Source organism: Pyrgilauda ruficollis, unplaced genomic scaffold (genome assembly GCF_017590135.1).
Source record: "Pyrgilauda ruficollis isolate IOZ18807 unplaced genomic scaffold, ASM1759013v1 scaffold3, whole genome shotgun sequence".
In the NCBI taxonomy this organism is placed as follows: domain Eukaryota; kingdom Metazoa; phylum Chordata; class Aves; order Passeriformes; family Passeridae; genus Pyrgilauda; species Pyrgilauda ruficollis.
This window is the reverse complement of record NW_024524377.1, coordinates 13,623,553-13,646,985: the sequence shown is the minus strand read 5'-3', so window position 1 is coordinate 13,646,985 and position 23,433 is coordinate 13,623,553. Positions and strand designations below refer to the sequence as shown.

At 58.2% G+C, this 23,433-nt stretch overlaps 1 protein-coding gene across 2 annotated transcripts in view; it reads left to right on the top strand.

The window, feature by feature from the left end:
• Positions 1–18,546, top strand: part of NHEJ1 (non-homologous end joining factor 1) — a 42,408-nt gene extending 23,862 nt beyond the window's left edge. The window contains exons 6-8 of one of the 2 annotated variants that reach the window (XR_005955630.1): positions 17,355–17,549; positions 17,718–17,821; positions 18,105–18,165. Coding sequence is in view for 1 of the 2 variants with exons in the window: in XM_041473585.1 (XP_041329519.1) it covers positions 17,355–17,472; positions 17,718–17,821; positions 18,105–18,185 (303 nt within the window). In the remaining variant the exon portion in view is untranslated. Of the gene's footprint in view, positions 1–17,354; positions 17,550–17,717; positions 17,822–18,104 lie in introns of both variants that reach the window. The other variant, XM_041473585.1, reaches the window with a different exon arrangement.
• The last annotated feature ends 4,887 nt before the right edge of the window (positions 18,547–23,433 follow it).

The following is a 23,433-nucleotide window of genomic DNA, read 5'->3' as shown; positions in this document are numbered from 1 at the left end:
GGGCAGCGAGTCCGGACGGAGTGGCCACGGGAAGACAGGGATGGAGGAGCACAGACATGGCCTTTATCACAGCCTAGGGGATGTGTGGCTCATAAATCCAACCCAGGCAGATAGGGGATAAATCATCCCAGCTGGGACAGTGGTGGTTACCCATGGTTAGAAATTAACTTTGTGTTGGATGAGTCCCAGGCTGTGGGATGGGAAGGGAAAGCTGCTCTGGGCAGTGTGCCTCCTGCCTGGACAGCCCTGGAGCCAGGCTGCAGGCAGGCAAGGAGATGCCCACTGCTCTGGCCCAGGCAGGCAGAGCTGGTGGGCACAATTAAAGCCAGAGTGATGAAGCAAACAAGCTGGGATGGATACTGTGGATGAACCTGTGCTGTGGGTGATGATGCTCTGGCATTCACTCTGACCTGTCTGGACTTTGGCACTTTGATGAGTGTCTGTAGCTACTGCACTCATCATCATGGGGCTGCAGCACGCTGGGCACTAGGACTGGTCTACATGGGAGGGCACAGGGACCCCAGGTGGGAGGGAAGGCAGCAGGGTGTGCTTGCAGGGCAGGGGAAGGTGTGTGCTCACAGCAGGACTGTCACCTTCCCCCTGCAGTTTTGGCAGAAATGGAAGCCACATCTGGTATCACAGGGACTTCCAGACTGGGGCAGTCTCTGGCCTGGCTGTGTGCCTCTGAGGGTGGGAGGAGGCAGTGAAGCCCACAGGCCCTGTTTCACTTTCCCTCTCCAGCTGCAGTATCCTTCTAGCCCCAGTTCCCCTTTCTCCTGTCCCTAGTGTTCCCTGCCCAGCTCCATGAACATCCCCAAACTCTACTATGTGTAGGGCCAGAGCTTCCATGACAGCTTTTTAGGTATGCAGCTACAGCAACCTCTTCTTCTGCTCCGGTCAAGTGCCCACAGCTGGGACCATGTCACTCGTGGAGTCTCAGAGCACCCACTGAGGAGGAAGAGGGAAAGGGGCAGGGGTGATGAGGACGCCCCTCCTGCAGTGGGTCTCCAGGCATCTGGCTCCGCTCACTCCTGCCCAGCTCTCTAATAGCTCCCCAGCTTTCCTTTCTAATGAGGCTCTAATTGGAAGCCGGTTGTGCTTCCCTTCCCCTCCTCTCAGAGCTCTCCAGTCCCAGTGCTGCAGGGTGATTAAGCTGAGGTTTTGGGTTTTTTTAATATGGCAGAATTATTTTGGAAGGGCCAGGATCGTTACATGACGGGCTTCTTGAAAAACCCCAGGCTTCGCCTTTCAGACGAGGCCTTTTCAAGTGGTTTTGCACAGTACACGTCTCTGGGCAGCGACCGTCTCGAACAGTTACTGTTAATTATAGATGCCTCTTTCCCGCTCGCCCATTACTCAAAGGATTTTTGTGTGTTTTAACAGTGTTTTACATCAGCCTGAATAAGACTCTATTCAGTATTTCCAAGAGCTGGAACTTGGGCATCCCCTGCTGTATGCGTCGTGCTCTCCTCCCTGCATCCCTGGGGCCAGGGACCAGGCAGCCAGCATGGGCACAAGCCTTCCTCCCGGTGCCCAGCTAGTGCGTGCGCTGCTCTGGATGCAGGAGCTGTGCCTGCTGCATGCACACTCCCTTGGCACCCTTCTCCTGGCCGTGAATGGCCTTGGGTCTGCATGCTCAGCTCCTTGGGCCATGTCCTGAATCCACCCTCCACCATCCGTACACGCTGAGCTCACTGCCCGCTGGTGCACGCTCAGCCACACCATGTGCTCACATCCATGTCGTCCTCTTTGCCCAAGGATTCAGAGTCTGTGACAGCCTCAGGCACAGTGCTCCCATCCTGGTCTCCTTGGATGTGCAATGTCATCTTGCTGAGTTCCAGGGCAGTGTATTCCCCTTGCATTAACACAGTAGCTGGGGCTGTTCCCCAAGTCCTCCTTCATTGCCCAAGTATTCAACAGCAACTTACTGCACTAATGTCCTTGACAATGCCTTGCCTCCCATGCCATCTCATTTGTACCCTCTGCCTGCAAAAGCCACCATTTGTTCCAGCTTGCCTTCTGTGTTTTACCTTAGGTGCAGGCTTTGAGAAAAGCTTGCATCTTCTCCCATGACACTCAGCTGGTTTAGCCATCCTTGTGGAAACATCTTACCCTAAGCATTTTCCCATTCCCACTGCAAACCCCAGATGCTCAGCTGGGCATGCTGGTTCCTTCAGAAAGCTCTGGCAGGTTTGAGAGGGGTGATTTCCCACTGCAGAGTGATGCTGTGCCTTCTCTCCAGCTGCAGGCTACTGGTGGTTCTGCTCCTGAAGCATTTCCAGATGAAGAACCAAGCTCTGTGTCTGCCTTGAGAGATGGGAACCCCCCCAAGCTGTGCTGAGCACTCCACAGAGGGGACACTGACTTGTGAGCAGAGCCTCCTGCCCAAATGCTGGACAGCTAGGCTTGGCAGTGGGTGTCCCTGCCATGCTTTGGTCAGTGCAGAGGTCTAGAAGGGTTGGAAGATAAAGAGCAGCACCAGGACTGTTCTGCTGACCAATTTCACAAGGCTAGAGGTGACAAGAGCTTCCCCTGTGTCCTCTGTGGGCTGCTGGCTGCTCCCCCAAGAAACCATAAGTTGGAGGGAAAAAGTGGAACCTCATGCCCACCATCCATCCTCCCAAAGGCTTGAGTGGGGACTGGGGACAGTGGTGGGACACAGTGGCATTGTTCGGGGAGAGGCCCATTTAGGGAAGGGGGGGATGCACCTTGTTTGGGCACCTCTGCAGCCCTTACCTCCTCCACCTCAGCATACAGGGCACTGTGGTCAGGCCCATTTATAAAGCTGGTAAATATATTGGCAGAGTTTGTGTCCCCTCCAAAGGTCAATATTTGTGCAGAGTTTAATTTTAACTTAACAAGCAGTTGTTTGCAGAGGCTGCCCTGTTTGTGTGTGTGTGTGTGTGTGTGTGTGTGTGTGCGCTTCCCCACTGATCGATGCCCGTGGGGAGGAGTGTGAGTGGCTGGGGTGTGTGCACTGACTCACTGGGCTGCACAGGGGGTCGGTGACATTCCTGCTCCCGGAGATGCTCCGGATGCAGGGGCAGCACTGTGCGGTCCAGAAGATAAGGTCCAGGGTCTGTGGCCGAGTCTATAAATGCAACCCACAAACCTCTCCGGGAGGTGACAGTGGGCAACATGTGCCCTGTGAGGCTCTGAACAGCAGCCAGTGGGGACAGTGGCTTTCCCAGCCTGTTCTGACCGGTGCCCTGGGCTTGCTACAGGCAGCCCTGCAACCGCACAGCCCCCAGCCTTGCCCCTTCTGAACCCGTGTGGCTTTTGTGGCTCTCATCCATGTTCTGGCAACATGGGTCTCCCAGCTGAGCACATCGTTCAGGCTGGTTCCAGGGCTCTTCCAGTATCACTGCCCATGGGGTTTTATACCCCTGTCCACCCTCCCACCCCACCAGGTAAGGCAGACCCACATGCACCTGCAACACCTCCCCGAGGCTGGTGGCTCCTCTTTGGGAGGTCTAGAGCTGAAGTGCCCCTGTGCTGGCAGGGAAGAAGGCAGAGGTTCTGGCCTGGTCTGTACCCAGGCAGCCAAGGCTTCTGTTTCTGCTACATCCAAAGCTGCCCTAGCTGAAACCCCAGGCTGTGCTTTACCCAGAGGCAGGTACCCTGTCTGAGCTTGGGGACAGGCTGTGACACTCATTCACTCCATAGCATCTCATCCCTTGGAATAGAGGCCGGGATCTCTCAGTGCCTGCAGTGCATCCTGGCATCCTGGGGCAGGATAGGTCAACAAGTTGGATCCAATACCTCCCCACAGCCCATCTTGCTCACAGTACAGAACGTGTTGTTTGTGGGAAAATGGGAGAATAACAGTGGGAACAGCTCTGGTTTGCAGTTTTTCCAGCAGCCTAGAGGCAGGGAGGGGGGGTTGCAGCTGGGGGAGAGACAGAGAGGACAGAGCCCACCATCCCCACAGTGTGGCTGCTGAGGCTCCGTGTTTTGCAGCCTGCCTTGTGGGCACTGAGGTTTGGTTTCCTTCTCTCTACTCTTTTCCTCTTCCTCGCCAGGCCCCGGGGCTGCTAACTGACCTCAAAGGGAAAAGCAGGCTCCGAGGGACAGCAGCAGGGATGGGCAGGGGTAAACACGGGGCTGGGGCCGGCCAGGCAGTGGGTGATGGAGGTGAAGTCATGCCGTGACGTCAGCCCTGTGGCTTTGGGGACAGCCGTGGTTAGGCTGCTCAAGGAGGGGCGGCTGTTTTTCTGCAGCTCCTCCACTTGCTCCTGGTGCCCGTCTAACTTATAAACTTTAATGGCCAGTTTAAAAGGTTCCTGCCATGGGCACCTTGTTGCCAGATTTAGGTTTTTAATTTGGAAACTTTCCCCTCTGTGGTCAGAGGAGGAAGGACTTGGGTCCGCTCAGGGCCAGTCATCGGGACATGTGGGTGCCAAAGAGACAATCCAAAAGGACCGTGCTGTCGTCACTGGTGTCGGGACAGGGTTGGCCACGCATGGGGCAGACAGGCTGAAGGAGCCCCCTGGTCCCCTCCCGCTGCCCACATATTGGTGGAATAAATTTAGCTCCTCCTCTGCCTCTGGGTGGGGGAGCACCGTCAGCTGCCACCTGCTCCTGATCAGCACGGTCCTACCCCTCGGCCCCAGGGGTCACCACAGCTCTGGGCTGTGTGGGCAGCATTCTCATCCTGGGCAGCAGTCCTCAGGAGACACCGGGGGCCCACAGACCTCAGCTCGCAGGGGCAAGTGTTGGGCTACAGCCACGTTTGCTTCTGCAGGTGCCAGCAGAGCTGGGGTTAGACACAGAGCCGGGGTTAGACACACAGAGCCGGGGTTAGACAGAGCCGGGGTTAGGTACAGATGGGATTGTGCACACAGTCATGCCTGGATGTACTGCTTGGCTGGAGGACAGGATGGAGGGCCAGCACTATGAGTGACACTGAGAGCATGACACTGCTGCTTTTCGTCCTCTTCCTCATGTCTCACCTTCCCTGAAGCCCTTCAGCAGCCTGCGAGGTGTGGGCTAGCAGAATCACGTTTCCCTACTGCAAACTCGGCTCTCCTCTGCCTGCAAAGACTCAAGAAACCCTTGCAATGCCCAGGAGTTGCTGGGTGCTGGGACACAGGGTGAGACCTAACCCTTTGCATTAACAAGGAAACCAGCCTGTAAGCTTCATGGGAGCCTCCCCACAGTCTTTCCATCCATCCCTGGGGAGAGCGGGGACATCTTAACCCCCCAGCTGCTGCCACCTGGGGTTACTAACAGTGGGGTTTTGAGGAGTGACCATGGCTTGGCTGGGTCTCTCCTTGTCACGAGACTGGTGTGCTGGGGCTTGTCCATGTGTTTGTTCTGTGCAGGCTGGTTGTCTGAGAGCACTGCACGAGGGCTGGTCCTTCCAGTGCATGCTGATGTGTCCATGCTGTGACGGGCTGGACCAGAGCCCACCCTGGAGCATCTTAGCTACTAGGAGAGTCCAGGACTTTGCTGGGGGTCTGGGGAGCTGAATGGCAGACAAGATGGCTGGCTTGGCAAAAGTCTGCACCCCAGGGGTTGAACTTCCCCAGGGTGGGCACCCAGAGCACTATAAATAGCACATGGAGCCAGAAGAGCAGAGGAGTGGCCCTGGTTTACCAGCACTTTCATACCATGGCTTTCAAGTGGTTCCCCTGCCTCTTCCCCATGAGCCAGTGGCACATCTGGGCTTCCAGTGCTGTGCCACGTGCTCTGCGGCCGCTGGAGCTGGTGCCACGTGCCGGCCCTGGAGCAGCCCTGCCTTTGCCAGCCCTGTAATTGATTCCTGCTCTCCTGCATGGGTGGAGGCTGCAGATGTGCACCCTGGTAGGAGGCAGTGGGCTGTGGGCATCAACTGCAGGAGCCAGCATGGGCAGAGTGAGGAGCAGCCCAGTCCTTGCCTTGGCTCTGATGTCGACTTGAAGAACTGCCTTTTGAGCTTCCAGGTGTTTGAAGAGGTTCTCTGCCAACCTCAGTTCCTGGAGGCAGGGTATTTGAGGGAACCCTTTTACCCCACCTTGGGGCTGCTGAAGGAGCTGGGGTGCTATTTGAGATGAGGGCAGCGGATGGCAGTGCAGGGTGGGTCTGTAGAGGTCCCTTGTTATTCCCCCGAGCCTGCAGAAAGACCTGGCCGTGGTGATGGCAGGGGCTTAAGTTGAGGAGGATTTTGTAGCCTGGCACCATATAGGAGACAATATATTTGAGCATGTTATTGTGAATAAGGTTGGAGATAGATAAATTTTTAGACTGGAGGGTGGTAGTGTTCCAGGAGAGAGGGGCTGCAAACAGATGAGATTTTACATGAGCACGGGGCAGTTGGAATCAGATGTCCTTGCTACCTTGTTTTCCAGTGCTGCTGCTGAATGGAAGAAAACTAGAAAAATAGGGATGAAAATGGTGAGGCTTTAAAAAAAAACTGTATTTAGCCAAAGGGCACGGTCTGAAGATGGCAAGGGGTGGGTGAACCCTTCTGCGCAAGGCAAGCATGAATGGAGAGAGTGAGGTGATGAGTGGGCAGGGGGCTGGAAAAAGAAGCAGTTGTCAGAGCTGAGGAGGTCTTTGCTCCTCATTGCCCATGAGGGAGTGGCGAAGCTCCAAGCATCTCTCCCAAAACAGGCTGGGATCCCCGCCCTTGAAAGTGAGCAACTTGGGCTGCAGTGGCTGAACCTGGCAGGACAGAGATGGAAGAGGCTGCAGCAACAAGGGGAAATCTGCTTGCCAGGTGGAGTGGCACAGCATGGGGCAGGGTTTGAGCCACAGCTCCCAGCTCCCCCAGCCCTCTGTGTCCCCCCAGGTGGCACCACAGGGACCCTGTCCCTCTCTCCAAGGGCTGAAAGGGCGAAGGTGCCCTGACAGAGTGTTTTATTTGCAGCAGGTGCCTGAAATCCAACCGTGGTGTGCAGTAATCCCTCCCCTCACCTGGAGATGAACCCAGCTTGAGAGACATGGCTGTGCAGGGTCAGGCCCTGCTGGTGTTGGGATTGCCCCTGCCATAACCAGAGCGTGTCCCTGGCAGCCTGACAGGCTGGTCCTGCCGCAGGAGACAGGCGCGTAATGCCTGATTTCACAGCACTGGCATGCTCTGTTTGCTTGTGGCAATGATCTCTCCTGCCCTGTCCAACTCCAGCCCTTGGCCAGACCCCAAGATGCAGCTCTGTCAGCTGGGATTAGGTACAAGATTTGGGCTAAAACATCTTTGCTTTTGGCTGGCGCAATGACAGAGGGGGGAAAGGTCAGCCTGCCATCTCTGGAGATGGAGCTCCTGCCCTGCCACCAACCCATGTGTGGCATTCCCCAGAACTACCTTCAGCCCTTGCAGCCAGCACTGGGACTTTGCAAGCCCCACACAAAAGAGGAGGAGGAAGGCAGAGATTTCCCCATCTCTCTGATGCTGAGGTTGACCATGAGATGGGCATAGGTCCCTGGGCTGTCTGGAACAAACCAAGGGAATACTTGTAAAGGAGAGAGGAACAGGAGTGATCCATGCAGAAAGAGTCTCCCATTGCTGTGTGCTCCCAAAGTGCTCCTTGCTGTGTCCAGCTTGTTCCAACAAAGCCTTGTCTGAGAGGAGGAGCTGTGGAGCAGCAGCCCCCTGCCCTCGATGCCTCCAGGAACAGGACTGGGGGTGGTTTGGCAGCAGATAAGCAGCGATGCCCTGTGGGATGGCTGGCAGCAGAGCAGGATCTGTGGCACCCTGGCAAACTCCAGCCTTGGACTTAGAGGAGCACTCTATCTGTGTCTCCCTATTGCGTAGTGCTGAGCCCAAGCCGAGCCTTCTTATCACCTGATGTCGAGGTGCACAGCCCTGAGCAGCCCTCCATGTCCCTGCAATCTTGCCCTCTCTCAAAGTGCTGCTTCCTGCTTGTCTTGCTGGACCCCGGCTTTGTTGGCTGAGCTTGCTCAGCTTTGACAAAGTTTATAGTCCTGGAATGCAGAATGGCTGCTGGCCTCCCTCCAGCCTAAACATCCCCACCCCACAGTGCGACAGGCGCTGATAAGGGGGAGTGCCACAGCGGGCAGGTATCTCGTGCCCAGCCCGCGACCTTACAGCCCCACGGCCTCGAAGGTTGTCTGTCATTTGTCTCACGCGCGTGTGTGCGTGCGCACGCGAGCTTCTCCCATCCCCGAGAAATGTTCTCCACATCCCTGGTTTTCTCTCCAGGCCAAACCCACATGCACGTTGCCCGAAACCGACTCCGAACAGACTCCTTTGATGAGCAGGGCTTAAATATATATTTGGCATTCCAGCGGCAGCGTGCCGAGCATGGCCAAGGGTGTGAAAGTGTTTGCTTGACAAACTCCGGGGGCTCTCGCCTCTCTGCTGGCTCTGGGGATTTGCAGGAGAGAAATATCAAGGAATTTTTCACCTCTCTGTTTTGTTTTGTGTTTTTATTTTGTTTTCCTTCTGCGAGTGCATTTTTAGCTCTGGTGAAAAGTGCCTGATTGACAGTCATAGAGACTGAGTCCCCTCTCTTTGCCAACACAGGGACAGCAGGAGCAATATGGGAGAGGAAACAGCCCCGACAGCCTTGCACTGAATGTGGGGGCTCCCATCTCCTTTCCACTGTCCCTGTCCCCTCCATGAGTCCAGTGCTGTCAGGGACCCATTTGGGTACCAACAGGATGGAGATGCCCCACATCCTAGAAGTCCCAGGCTGTGTTCTTCTCAGAGCTGGCTCTTTTGCGAAGGCCCTCTCTCTGCTGAGGGCAGTGGGTTCCAGTCAGCACGCAGCTGGCCTCAGAGAGCCCCAGCACCATGAGTGGAGACACTCATGCCCATTGCTCCACCGAGGATTTCCCAGCCAGTGTCCCCCCGTGCCGTGGCACCAGCTTGGGGTACGTGCTGCTCTCCAGGCACCTTTGGGGTTGCAGAGGTCTTGTCACCTTGTGCCTCTGGGTGGGGAGATGGAGCAAGTGGAGCAGAAGAGTGTCTCCATGGGCAAGTTGCAGATGGACAGTCTGGTTGCTTGCAGCCTCCTAAAATGATACATAGGAGGTGCTGGATGCACAAAGTCAAAACCCTGAGCTTCACTTGCCACTCAGCTCCTTCTGGGCTGCAGCCTGTGATGGAGCAGGAAAGGCAGTTCCATCACCAATTTCCATGTGACACAGGATCCATGGAGGGGCTAGGATGTGCAGAGCAGACCAATGTGCAGAGCTGGAACCCTGGGTTTGGATGTGAGCCCAGACATGTATCCTGCATGGGGGGAGGAGGAGAAAGGCAAATCTTCCTCATCAGTCCAGCCACTGCATCCTGCACCTATGGAAAATGGGGAGGGGAGCCCTGCGCAGTGGATTTGGTTTCAGGACCCATGTCTGCAATGCCTGCCAGAGCAGACTGAGAACCTGGCTGACTCCTGGGGAGGGGGCTGAGGGGGCTGCATCTGTGTATTCCCAGCTGTCCCCAGTGTAATCCTTTATGAAAGAGAACCCTCTGCCCTGCTGCATCCCCATTGTCAGGTCACAGTGCTGCCTGACCCTAAATCACCTGCCACTCCCAGCCTGATGGATCACCATGGAAAAAGGGGTGCTGCCCCCAGACCAGGAGAGGGAAAGGGTCTGGGGTCTGTGGGGCAGAGGTCCAGATTCTGGAGGCTGCAGAGCAGGGGTTAGGATGTTGGTAGTCTATGGGGAGAGGCTCAGTGCCCAGGGACTGCAGGGCCGAGTTTGGTACCATTTAGCAGAGGGATTGGGCTGCTGTGAATTACAGCTGCTGAGAAGGGGATATGGAGGGATTGTGGAGCAGGGTTTGGGATCCTGGGGGGCCATGAGTTTGGGGGCAAGCCATGTCCCTGGGGCAAGGGCAGGCTTGGCTTGGGCTCCTCGAGGTTTCCTTCCTGCCCCACTGAAGAATCGCTGGCTTGTCTGAAGGATCCTTGACCTGTGGATTTCCTGGGCAGCAAGTCCCTTTCATGTGGCCGCCTGCAAACTCTCATGACATCACCACGGGCTGCTCCTCCTGGAGACAAACCCAGTGCTTTTTAGGGTTTTGCCTTCCCCCTGCCCCGGCCTGTGTGTTTTGGCCGGGGGGGACCCGGCGAATCACGTCCAAGAGCAGCCGCTCTGGCAGGGAGATGGTGCACAGGGCTGGGGGGCAGGGAGAGGGCAGTGTGTCCCCCCCGTATTGAATAAACATGGGCTGGCCAGGGATGGAGGGGGCTTTTCCAGCCTGGACCACACCCCGGGGGGCTATTTTTTGCCATGAATGAAAGGGCTGTGTGCTCACAGAGCAGGCTGGCCTCCTGCCGCCGCTGCTGTGCATGGAGAGCTCTCTTGACACTCAATCCTGGTGCCTGGCTGGGGACCAACATCTGCACTGAGCACAGCTGGGCACTGCCCCTGGGACACCTGGGTACCTGGAACAGCTGAGCACTGCCTGGGGGGACACCTGGGCACCTGGCACAGCTGGGCACTGCCCGTGGGACATCTGGGCACCTGGTACCAACTGGGCACAGCCTGGGGTGACACCAGCAGGCTGCCGTGCCTGGGAAACACGGTCTGTCACAGAGCAAAGGGAAGTGATGGTGACTCAGTGGCTGTGCCAGCAGCAGTGCCAGGGTTGCTGGGACATGTTGGACCCAACCCTGCTGGGGCCATGTGCCTGGGGACCTGCCTGAGGCAGCTCAGCAGTAAGCCCTGCTGCCCCCCTGCCCCACACAGAAATGCTTCCTGCTGCAGTTTCGGGTGACAATGGGGCAGCATCCCCAGGGGCTGCCCCTATGGCTGCACCTGTGCTTGGGAGGAACTGCAAAGCCACAAGGGTGGAGCAGCTGCCTCCTGCTCAACCTTGGTCCTAAACACACCCAGATTCTCCCTAAAAGCCCCTAATCCCACCTGGCTCAGCACCAGCTTCCTCTCTGGGCCCTGTTAGCTCAGCTAATCCCTTGTGTGCCAGGTTTAGGGGTGTACTGGGTGCAGTATTTCCATGGTTGCTCCCCTGTCATCCCCAGATTTTGTTTCTCAAGGAGTATGAGGGCTGCTTTGCCAGTTCCCAGCTCTGACCCACACTCCTGCTGCCTGTGCCAGCCCCAGTGCCCCAAAGGTCCCAGGGGACCCATGAGTGCTTGTGCCCATGAATGAGTGGCCTGTCCTCGCTGGGTGGAGCCGAGGTGCTGGATCCCACCCATCGCTGTTTCTTATCACCACACAGCATCCTTGTGATTCACCAGGTGTGGCTCCCTTTCCATCATCCCACTTTGCAGGAAGTTTCCTGGCCAGCCCCCCATGTGCAATAATAACAAGCTGGGATGAGCTGGCTGGCCTTCCTGAGCAACCCTACAATAACAGACCAGGGCAGTGTGTCCAGCTTTCCTGAGCAGACAATAATAAACCCGCATGAGCTGGCACACTTTGCGGAGGAACCCTACAATAATAAGCCTGGATGATGTATCCATATTCACCGAGTCAGCCTAAAATAACAAGGCAGTATGAGCCACCCAACTTCCTCGCAGATAAGTGGGGTCCCTGAGCTGTCACTCTGGGAGAGGAGGCATACTGGCCACCAGGTCTCCATGTCTTCTGCTCTTGACCCTGGAGAAGGCAGCCTGTGTCAGTGATGGGTCAGGCTGGTGGAGGTCAAGGCCATAGGTACTATCAGCCTGTGACTCTGCCTTCCTGGAGGCAAATCCTCACTTAGTCCTGGCATGCTGGGACCTGCTACACTTCAGGGCATTCTCCTTGTCCATCTCCCTTGCCAAACTGGCACCCAGTGCCAGCTTCCCCAAAGGCTCTCCTGCTGTTACCTCATGGGCTGCTGGACAGGGGGACAAATGCCCATGGTCAGGCTAGAGCTGGGATTGTCACCAGCAGCTGCCACCAGACCCTGCACAGCAAGGCCCAGCATCTTCCAGCATTGCCCAGGTGGGGAGGCAGTGCTAGGCAGTGCTGGTGCTGGGCACAGCTCTTTTTCAGGGACTTTGTTGGCACTCGGGCAGGGGGAGGGCTTGGATGCCCACGGGTTTGCTTGGCAGCGTGGCAGGAGGGCCTCTTTCCAAATGGGTTGGGGTAGAGACTGCCTACTGGGGCTGGAACTACTCACCTCCAGCAGGGTCTCTGCCAAGCCCCAGGCTGCTCCTGCTGGGCTGGTCCTCACATGACTGGGGAGGAGATGCTGCAACCTCCTGCCCTACCTCTGCTCTGCCGCTGACCCTCCTCTCCCTGGGATTTATCCCTGTCGGGCTGCAGCAGTGAGTGGGCAGGGCAGACACGGGAGCCCCGCAGCATCCCTCCATGGGGGGACCGGCATCCGCCCGGCACAATGCGGAGCCCCCGCTGCCACCACGCCCTCCGCTCAGTGTCTGCGAGAAAGGCTGTAACCCAAGCCACAAAAACAGCACAAGGAGAAAAGAAAAGGGTATTGAGCGGCGGGGCTGCTGCGGTCGCCGGCCAGCATAGACTGCTGGTTGTTAAGCGAGTGCCTCGCTTGCAAAGGCTGCCTTGATGAAGTGTGAGACAGCACTTACGGAGGGACGCGGGCAGGCATTCTCGCTCCATCTTCCGCTCACAGTGCCGCTCTTTATGCGCCTGACATTTGCTCGCTGGAAAGGCCCCTGAAGTCAGGGGGAAAGGAAAACATTTCAGGCAGCAGGGCCAGAACGGTGCTGGGAGGAGTGCTGTGCCGTGCCGGGCTGGACTGGGCTGGGCCGGGCTGGGATGCTCCTCTGTCCCGGCCTCACCACCCGCTCTTCCCCGGGGTGACCCCTTCACCTCTCAGCAGCTCTCCGGCTGCCTTCCCCTGCCGGCACCGCCGCTTCCTGCCAGGTGTGCTCAGCCTGGCTGCCTGCCTGTGAAGCCCTGGCCATCCTGCCCGTGCCTGCTCCAAGGGCGGGCTGGCAGCACCGCCGGCTCTCCTAGCTGCTGCTGCTGCTGCTGCTGCTTGTCCCCTGGGAGTGTATGACAGGGGGGATGGAGACAATGACAGTGTGAGCTCAGAGCTAGTCCTTTAGCCATATGGGGTATGCAGTGTCACAGCGACTGCTGCAGGCTTGGCGGGTTGCAAATAGATCTAAGGGCTGGAGGAGCTGGGAAAGGGCATCAGTGGTCAGTGTAGGGCAGCTCGGGGTGCCTGGAGGTGGCTCTGTCCCCAGGCAGAGGGTCATTGCCCCATAAGGAAGCTGGGGCAGGAGACTGGGCTGATGTGGTCTGCTCCATCCCAGGGAATAAGCACCCCCTTTCCCTGCCCTTGATACCAGCTGGAAGGGGACAGTTCAACCCTTATTATCTATTTTCTTGCAGACAGATCCTCTGCTGCTGGCAGAGGATGGGTGAGCATCTATCTGGATTCCAGAGGGGGCTCTCCCTAGCCTGGCTGATACTGGCATAACCATGGGCAGAGATGCCCAGCACAGATCCAGCAAGCCATTCCAGCCCCAGGAGCATGCACAAAGCTTGTGGCGGGGTAGACTGCCAAGGGCAGCCTGTGAATGCACCAGCCACAGAGCCCTTCCCCTGCCCACCATGGACTGCCACAGCAGCACCAGACTTCATCCATGCCAGTGTGGCAGCAGCCGTACCCAGTGCCAGAGAGCCAGTCTGCCATTCCTGGTCTGTCACTCCACCACGCCGCTTCCATGGAGCCCACTGGTGGGGACAGCCTGGGGAAGCCATCCTCCCCCTTGGCACACACCCCTTGGCTCCAGCCCCAGCAGGAATTATTAAGTGTGCCCCTGTGGAGCATGTGCTGAGGCTGGCCACGGGAATGTGGGCAGATCTGACATACAAGCCACAGCAGCCAGGCTATAATTTCCAAACAGGCCCCATTCGCTCTGTTTTCCAGTTAAAAATATATTAAAAAATAGGAATGTGGGATTTGTAGTGAAGAATGTTGGTAACCGCTTCGAATGTCTGGTGTGATAATGAAAGGGTCAGTCCCCAGCTTTGAGCATGACCGATTTAGACTCTGGTGCTTGGCAGTTATGCAGGGGCCCAGCATGATCCAAACCCATCCTGGGCCTGCAAACCCATCCTGGGCCAGGGAAAGGTGATGCTTCTGTGCTGGTGGCATGGTGCTGTGCTGGGTGATGTGCCCCTTCTGCTCATACTGTCAAGACCATCCAAATTGCTGTCCCTTTTGGCCCCTTGAGATGGGAGTCTAGCCAGGGGGTGGGGAAATGCAGAATGCCTCGGAGATAGATTTTGTACCCTGCTGCATCTCTGCCCTGGGGTGCAGCCCATAGCAGAGCCCTCTGGGTTGGGGTCTGGGCTGCAGCCCAGCTCCCCCTGAGCTGCCCCTCCACACCGTGGGCTGTCAGTGAGCACCACTTGCTCTCAGTGTGAGGCCAGGCACCTGCCCCCCTTTGGTGGGCACTCCTCTCCCCCCGCTTCCTGCCCCAAGTGGCAGTTCAGGGTGTGCTGTGGAGTCTCCCGTGCCGCTACCGCAGCCTTGAGTCCCTCCTGATACTGGGGCATCCCACTTGGCCTTGTGGCCAGGTAGTCATAACAGGGCAGACAAGCCATGCCAGCTGCCGAGGCATCGCTCCCTGGTGCCTGGGGAGCCGTGAGGAGCAGCCCAGCCAGCACTCCCCCGGCTGCCAGCTCTCTGCCCGTGTGGCTCCCCTGCCTCAGACATCGTGTTTATCCTGGAGATGGGTAATCAGGGAAAAACAAGTCACCAGAGGCCAGGGCTGATGCTGCAGTGGGGACAAGCTGTCTGCAGCAGGGTTCAGCTTCGGAATGGAGCAGTGGGGCAAGGAGGAAGGGGAAAATCAGCTGTAGCCGGGGCCTGTCCCCCATCCAGCCCTTTAGGGGACACTCCGTTGTCCCTCTCAGCTTTCGGGGCCATCAGGTGGCCGGTGGCTGGCACAGCATGCTCTGCTCCCTGCTGAGTCATAGCTCTGCAGGGAAACGCTTCCAGCTCTGGTTATAACCCATTTCCCTCCGGGGCTGTGAAGCACAGCCTCCCAGTCCCGCCGCGGGCCAGCTCCGGCCACCCCATGGCCCCGAGCCCGCGGGCTCCAGCCGCCGGGAAGGGCAGCGGCAGGAAGTGGCTGCTGACTCCCAAATTCCACCCTGGGCTTGCTGGAGCTGAGCCCTTCCCGCAGGCGTGGGCAGCAGGTGCCCTGCACCTGCAGACCCCTGTGCCACCCCGGATGCCCAATCCCCCTGGTGGGGGTGGACACTCTGCTTCCAGTGCCTCTCCAAGTGCCACATCAGTGGGGGTGTGTGTGCTGCTCTTGGGGACACTGGGTGGTTGCAAGGATGGTCTGCCCCATCCCCAAGGGCAACATGGGGACGCTGTGCAGGCTCTGGGCAGCTGGGGCTGAGCACTGAGTGAGCAGCTGCCCTGCCCAGATCCTTGCCTGAATGCTGTGAAGTGGAGCAGCCTGAGCAGCCCTGGGGCTTGAGGCACATCCCAGGTGCCTTTCTGAATGGGTTGGAGCAGAGAGGACTGGGCAGCACCCTGCACCTGGATGCATAGCCTGCCCCATTGCCCTGGCATTCCCCAGGCCTGTTAGTGGCACGGAGAGGGGATGAGCAACCAGAGCAGTGGCACCCAGAGCTGGCTGGCTCTGCAGGGGACTCTCCTGCCCTCCTGGGGCACTGACCCACGTAGTGCTATCTAGTACACTTTGCTCACTTCACTGCCATTCCTGACTTTCCTGGGAGCTGCTGTTTGCTTTTCTCTGAATTATGACTCCAGCTTGTGCCTTTGATCTGGGCTGTGCTGGCCACCCGTGACCAGGCCCTCTTCTGCCTTTGAAGTGCAGTCACCTTCCCAGCCCTGGATGCTGCTTTTGCAACCTTGGGTGCAGCCCTGGGGTGAGACACACAGGGCAAGAGCATCCTTGGGGTGCCTGAGGTGCTCAGCGTCCCTCCTCCTCTCTGGGACCTTGTGATGAGCCAGCACAGCTGACAGCTCGGAGGCTGGGCAGTGGGGCATTGAGAGCTGTGCTTGCCCAGTACAAAGCAGTCCCAGGGATGCTGGTGGGATGCTGGTGGGATGCTGGTGGGATGCTGACAGGGTGCTGGCAGCAGAGCATCGCTCCCTCCGGTGGCAGTGGGCAGGGACAGAGGAGGTGACCTGTATAGCAGCTGGTCAAAAAGCAGATGCCAGTGCCATGCATTTCCTACTGCCAAAGGGCCTTTCATGCCTGTGACTCCAGCAGAAGAGAAGAGACCTGCATGGAAAGTGGCTGTCTGGGCACCAGCCAACCCATCCTGGCATCAGCCCTATGCTGCCACCCCGTCTGGCAGGGAGCAGTGAGGAGGGCTCAGCCTACCTATTCTGCCACTGGGAAGCTGGGGTCAGGCTTTGGACTCTGGCCTTGAGTGGGTCTGAGCGTCCCCATCCCCTCCCCATTTTCCTGGCCCAGAGAGGATCCTACCTTATCTGTTACACTTTGTTCTCCTGCTGTCTGGGTGTGGAGCAGGGCAGAGATTAGTGTGTTCAGACCTTTGACACACACACACACACACACACACACACACACACAGAGCCACACAATCAGCCATGCGTGCACCCACGGCCATGCTCATGTGCCCACTGCTGCACACACAGTCCCTATGCACGTCATCATGGCACACTCACCTGCACTTGTAGGCCCACGCTGTGCCCCACACACCCCCCGCAGCACCCCCTCCAGGGCACATACCCATTTCCCTTTCCCTGTGTGTGTTTGTTTGAGCACTGTGAGCTATGTTATGTTCCCAGTGGAGTGTGGCACTTCCCCAGCCTGCCAAGATCTCTCATGTGCATCAGCATGGCCCAGCAGGAAAGGTGCCATCCCACTGGCAAGGGGTGCAGGCAGGAGGAGGGGGGCATCCCGTGTCAAGTCTGGAGGGAATAAAAGTGCGTGCATGGAGGCAGGAACTGTTCTGGCAGACTGGAAGCAAACCTGGGCATCCCTCGTCTCACTGTCACATCATTTTCACTGTCTGTGGGGCCACCAGAGATGCCTTGTGCTGGAGGCTGTGGTGGCAGGCAGGGGTTACCTGTTCCCACCTCTTATTAGGTCATGTCCCTGCCCAAGGCTCGCTGTCCATATTCACAAGCTGCAGCCCATGCTGCTCCAGGCAGGGAAGCCACAGCCCTTCCAGAGCGATGTTATCTCCAGCATTTCATGAATGACCCAAAGCCTCCGCAGTCTGCCTCTCAATGGGAAGGCAACCCACTGTCCAGAGCAGGTGTGCAGGGGTGTGCGTGTCTGTGTGTGTCTGTATGTCTGTCTGTGTGTGTGCACGGCTGGGAGCAGCCACATCCACCCAGTGCCAGAGCTGCCTGTTCCCACAAACTCTGCTGCTCTCCTGGGGTGAAACAGATGTAGCCTGACAGGCAGAGGGGGGCACAGCCCCTTCTCTGCCCCACAGCAGCACTGTGGCAGGGTGACCTGGCAGGTGATTTCCTGGCAGGGTGATGCTGCCTCTACTTTCTCCCACAGATCCTGCCCCGGATCTGCAGTGCGGGAGAAGGGCAGGCGTTTGCCTCTGCTCTGCAGCAGCTCTACACTGCAGTGACACAGCACGAGGTCAAGCAGGCTCGGAAACGGCATTGCTCTGGTGAGGAGCTCCTTGGCTGTGCCACGGGGAGCATGTGATGCAGCTGTCCCCTCGACTGCTGAGCCCCATGTCCTGGGGTAAGGGAAGTCTGGCCCCAGGTGAAGCTCACCCCATGCAACAGTCTCCCCCTTTGCTTTCCCCCCATGGGCTAGGCTCCCAATCCAAGCACAGTTCCTGGAGTGGGTTTGGGTAATGCCCCATGCTCCCTCATCTCAATCCCAAATTGCATCTTTTTCTGGTACCAGAGGATGACGTGGATACAGCACCCACTGCAGAAACCACAAAGCACCCCCATTCACCTCCTGCATCCCAGGAGGATGAAACGACATCTTCCAGTGAGAGAACCTCGGTGAGTGCAGCTCTAGAAAGTCTCTCTGTACCAAAGGCAGGATGGGACCCACATCTCCTTTCCCTCCTCTCATCCAAGCACTCTGCCCATCCAGGATGGGCTAGGAGCCCCAGCTTGGTTCCTAGCCCATTCTACCCCATGCATCCTGAGTGTGTGATTACACATGTGTGTATATTTCGCACTCCCACAGCACAGATGACAGGAATGTCCCAGCTTGCACACTTGCACACATCCTGTATGACTCCCCAAGGTGGAACTGACACTGCCTCCTCTTTGTTTCCAGCCAGCCTCCTCCCCAGCTCAGAAGCACCGGCTGCCTGCAGCCAAGGCCAAGCCAAAGAAGGCAAAAGGGCTCTTCAGCTGAAAGATTGCTGCCAACCCTGCTGAGGTCTCTGCTTCCCCCAGCATCCAAGAGAGGCAGTGCAGATAACCCATGCATCGACTGCTCTTCTCTGCATCTCCTCGTGGACCCTGCCCAGGTCATGGTCCCCTCCCAAGATGTCTCCACTTGGGGAGATGGAGCTCCTTTCTTCAACAGTGTTTCAGGAAACAGCTTTTCTAACTCTTCCTTGGTGCAGAGTTTGCCCAGGCTTCCTCTCATAGCAGAGCCAGTGCTGGACCTGGGAGAAGTGGGAGGGATGCTGCCAGTGGGTGTGGGACAGCTGGGGCTCTGGCAGAGCTGTGGGGTTTGGCTGCTCTTGAGTGGGTTTTCAATAAAGGGCTGTGACTGGGTGAGATTTCCTCTCCTGCTCTGTCCCACCAGGCCTGTAGTGTCAAGGAAGGGATGTAACCTTTGGTGCTGCTGGGTCCCTCTCAGGCCAGTCCTGATGTCCCAGGGGCTTGCTTTGACTCTGGACAGTGAGGTGACAGCAGCTCATTGCTGTGGCACTGCACACAGCTCCCAGCCATGCTGTGCCTCACCCTGAGCAGCAGTACGTGTTTTGGGCTGTGCACCAGAGGATGCCCAGATCATGGGGACACAGCTGAGGGAGCTGGAGCCTGTGTTCTTGTCCCATACCAGGATACACACCCTGTGTGCTGGTGCCTGCAGAAGTAGGCTGGCAAAGGCCCTGGATAGGCTGAGGGACACCCTACATTTGCAGGCACCTCATTGGGCAGGTGATATGGGGTTGACCCATGCTTTGGCCTCCAAGGAGCAGGAGACAACCAAAACATTAACACACTGAATGCTGCCAGGCCTGGGAGCAGCCCTGGAGCAGGCTACAGATGCTTCCTGGACACAAAACACCACTTCCATCCTTTCACACACCATCCGTCCATCCATCCATCCATCCATCCATCCATCCATCCATCCATCCATCCACCCACTCCTGCTCTCCTCTTCTAGCCCCTGTGTCCACATGCTTCCTTCAGGACTGGGACTCCATTCCCGTGCCCAAGCCAGGTCCTAAAACAGCAGGCAGAGAGCCAGGCAGCAGGCAGGCTGCAGCCAGTGGTGCTGCCCTCCTGGGACAGGGACCCATGCCCCCAGCTGCCCTGGTCCCTGGGGCTGGGCCAGCTGCAGTCATGCTGCCTGTTCTCCTGGGCAGCAAGGGGGAAACAAAAACATCCGGAGCAGTCCCTGTGTCTGTGGAAGGGGAATGAAAGGGCCTTTGCTGGGCCACAGCCGACCAGTCCCAGGGTGAGTGCAACCAGTTCTTTTTATATTTCCTTTCTGAGGGAGCAGCATGCAGGGCAGGGTGGGTGGTGGGAAGGGAAAGCCATGGGATGGGGAGTTTGTGCCGACTGCCGTAGCTTATGTATCCTGCATTTTCCCATCTGCAAACATCTTATCTTCGCAGCTTTGAGTCTGCCTGCTGGGAACTTGCCCCCAGGGAGGGTCCTGCTACTAGCTGAAGGGGAGGACCTGAAGGCAGCAGGAGCTTAGCAGCTTAACAGCTTCCTGTATCTTCTGTCACCAGGGTGTCCCTGGTGCAGCCCCTGCTCCATCCGTATGGACTCCGTCTCTGGCGCAGGAGCTGCTCTGTTGTGAGCCTCGTCCCTCAGCTCTGTGCTGGCTCTGGGGTTTGTGCTGTTCCCCCGTGCCTGCCAGCATGTTCAGCAGGAGTCCTTATCACCCCAGTGAGGGCATCTGGCTTGTCTATTCCTTTGGGTCTGAGGAGACATCACAGGGAGAGGCAGGGCTGAAACAATCCCAACCTGGCTGTGCCAGTGGCTGGTGGACTCTGTAGGGGAGAAGTGGGTAGTGCAAACCAGCACCTGCATCCCTGGGTCATTCCTGTGAATTATTGTGTCTCTGCTTGTCCCTGGGGCACACAGATCAGGGGAGCCAGTCCCAGGGATGCTGCAGGGATGTTGCTCATGAGCCCTGCCCTGCTGCAAAGTCTCTGTGGAGTGTCCAGCAGCCCTGAAGACCTGCTGCAGGGACAGATCTTGTTCCATTCACCTCTCTCCCAAGGCAAGGGGAGGTGGGGATGAGGGAGCATGGATGGGGGGTAAATAAGAGCAGGAGAGTGAAGACAGTAGGAAAAAGAGCTTTGCCAATGTTCCCCAGGGAACCACAGGGACCCTGGCCCTCAGGACTCCAGCATGGGGCCACTGGTTCCTCCCTGGCCCAGGTTGCTGCCAGCTCCTGGGAATGTCACTTCACATTGTCCCATGCTGTCCTGCTGGGGTCTCCTTCACTGTCCCCACCCCCTCCTCCCTGGAGCCAGCTGGATTTGAGCTCCCGACACACATTAAAGGCCACAAGTTCGGCCTCGGCCTCCATAAATTTGATTCCATAAATATTAGTTTTCGCAGGGTTTAATGAAGCCGTTATGCTGGGCACGGCCCAGCACCCCGACCCGTGCCCTTAATAAGGGCTCTGTGGCCTCGATTAAAGGGACCTTTCAATCGCTGTCAAGTATTTTTAGAAAAGGAAAAGAAAAAAAAAAAAAAGAGAGAGAGAGAGAGAGAGGGAGAGAGAGAGAGAAGAAGACGACCCCGGCAGCGAATAGGGAGAGGAAAATCCCAAACCCGTGCAGTGCAAAAATAGAGAAATAGCACCACCTAGACTGCCTGGCTCGGCTCCGCCGCCCGCTCAGCCTGCGCAGCGCCCAGCTCCGGGCAGCCCTGGGAGCCCAGCAAGGGATGTGCGGGATGCTGCCCTGCTGCTCAGGGCAGGGACAGCAGGATGCGGTGCTGGGGAGAGCCGAAGGGCAGAGGAAAGAGGCACTGGGGCCCTATTGGAATGCAGGCGGGAGCAGTGCGTCCTGGCATCCAGGCCAGAAGTGCCTGAGAGTGGCCGAGTGTTGAGGGAAATGCCATGTGAACAGACGCTGCACCTCTCCCTTTGTAGCAGCAAGGGTCCCTTCCCATCAGTTTCCCAAGCAGGAGTCCCCCTCCCCAGGCAAATTTTCCCCCTTAAACACTGATTATCCCAACCCTGTCTCAGCCTCCAGCTGCCTCCCCGTACAGCCAGCTTGGCTACCCTTTTGTGCCTGGTGTCCCTGTCCCACTCGGCCCTATGTGCCCAAAAGGCTTTGCCTGGCAGGAGAACTGGCTGACCTTGGGAATGCTGCATGGAGAGCTGATGGACTCTGCACCCAGCCACAGGGCACTGCCACTGCTTGCTGTAGCCACAACCAGTGCACAATGCCACGGCCCCTGCATGGGCGGGAGTTGCTGTCACCAGCAAACCCAACTCCCTGTCTTCCAAGCTGGACCTCCATGGGACATGAATACTGTCACCAGCAAGGGCAGGGCTAGGCTGCTTACTGTGGGCCTGGAGCTGCTGGGAGGGGGACAGCGGCTGGTGACATGCACACTGCATGCTGGCAGGCTGCAGAGGTTATTTGGAGGTCTGGGTTTGTGACATTGGCATTCATAGGGAACTTCTCCCCAGGGAAGTGCTGCAGCCTCCCGATGCAGTGCTATCCCAGATCATCCTGCTTCACAGTCTTGTGATGTGCAAAGTGGGAATCTAGGCTCCTTTTGTTGGGGGTACAAACCACCCTGGAGGATCCTGTGAATCCAGTCCAGGGTCCACAGGGTCCAGTTTTCCTGTGCTAGTGATGCACAGAGAGTTGTGTCCCTTCTGTATCCTGGAGAAGCCAAGGGCAGGGGTGGAGAATGGTGCTGTGGTACATCCCCTCTGCTTTCTCTGCTGATGCCCTTAGGACGCTCCACTGGAAGGATCAGCTAAAGCAGTGTAGAAGTGGGGTGGCCCGGGGCTGGTGGCCAGACACCCTTGCTCCATCATGTGCAGGAACAGTGGGGCAGCTGTATCTCACCATCCTGCTCAGCGGCAGGTCTTCAAAGAGGCCCTGGGCACTGCTTTTGGGTGTGCAGTATGAAAACCAGCACAAAAACCTGAGGGACCGTGGCTACTGCGTGTGAAAGCCTGATGGAGACACTTCTGGTCAGCTGCACTTTGCTTGCAGCTCCTGCAAAGGAAATGGTCTGCTGGGAGCATTAGATAGCAGCATCCCAAATCTGTGGGTGATGCTGGCTCCCCAGCCTGCATCCCTCTTGCCCAGGTTGCTTGGTCCCGCTGAGAGCAGCAAAGCCCTGCAGCCAGAGCTGGATGTCTGGCCGGGCTATTCCATCCTGGCTACTGTGTATCCCTGTGAGTGACCTGTGCACTGCGCTCACAGAAGAGCTGGTGAGGAAACATCCCTGCAAGAGTTTGTGTGCGTGTGGGCATCCCAAGGCACTGCCTCACCTGGGACGATCCTAGGGAACCAGAGTGTGTTCAAGTGGACCCGTGCCGGACCCCTCCCCGGCACACAGCTGGGGGAGAACCGGGGGGGGGCCTTCAAACCCTCGCTCCTGAAATCAGGGTGTTATATTTACTTTCCCCTTTTGGCAGCTAGAAGGGGAAGCCCATCCCAGCCCCTCATTGTTGTCTCAGCGAGTTAATCAGATGCCATAATCCTGTTGTGGAAATATCGGGCCTCCCTGGAAACAATGGGGAGCGAGAATATTGTGGTTAAATTTCAACCAGCTGCCTCCCTGCTCTGTTTGATCCCCGCCCGCAGGCCCGGGCCCCTGGCGAGCAGGCGGCGCGGCGGGGGCCGGAGCCCCGGGGGTGCCACCCGCGCCCACTCGGCGGCGAGGGAGCCCCGCAGGACGCCCCGCCAAGGGGGGCGAAGGGTGTGCGGCGGACCGGGCGCACCTTGGGGCGGCGGCGGGGCTGCCCCGGGGGGCAGGTGGCGGCGGGCACCCCCGGTGGGGTGGGCTGCGGGGCTCGGCAGGGGGGAGGAGGCTGCGGGCGGCCCGGGGCAGGTTCCGCGGGGAGGAGGCGAGAGAGGGAGGGCGCTGGGAGGCTGGGACACGGGCAGGGTGCGGTCCTGGCGGTTCCCGGTCCCGGATCTCTTCAATTTCCCCTCTCACTCCTGCCCAGGGAGCCGAGGCAGCGGCGGCTCCGGCTCCGGCTCCAGCCTTGCCGCGCTGACCGCCGAGGCGCAAACCGCGGAGGGCTCCGGCAGCGCCGAGCCCCGCGCCCCGCGCCCCGCAAGCGGCCGCTCGCCTGCCAAAACAAACGGCCCTTCGCTATTTATTGCCGCCGCCGGGCCACAGCAGCTCAGTGCGGGCCGACGCCAGCTCGCCGCACCGGGCAGCCGGAGCGCACCCGCGCCGGGCAGCCGCCGCGCCCCGCCGCCGCCGCC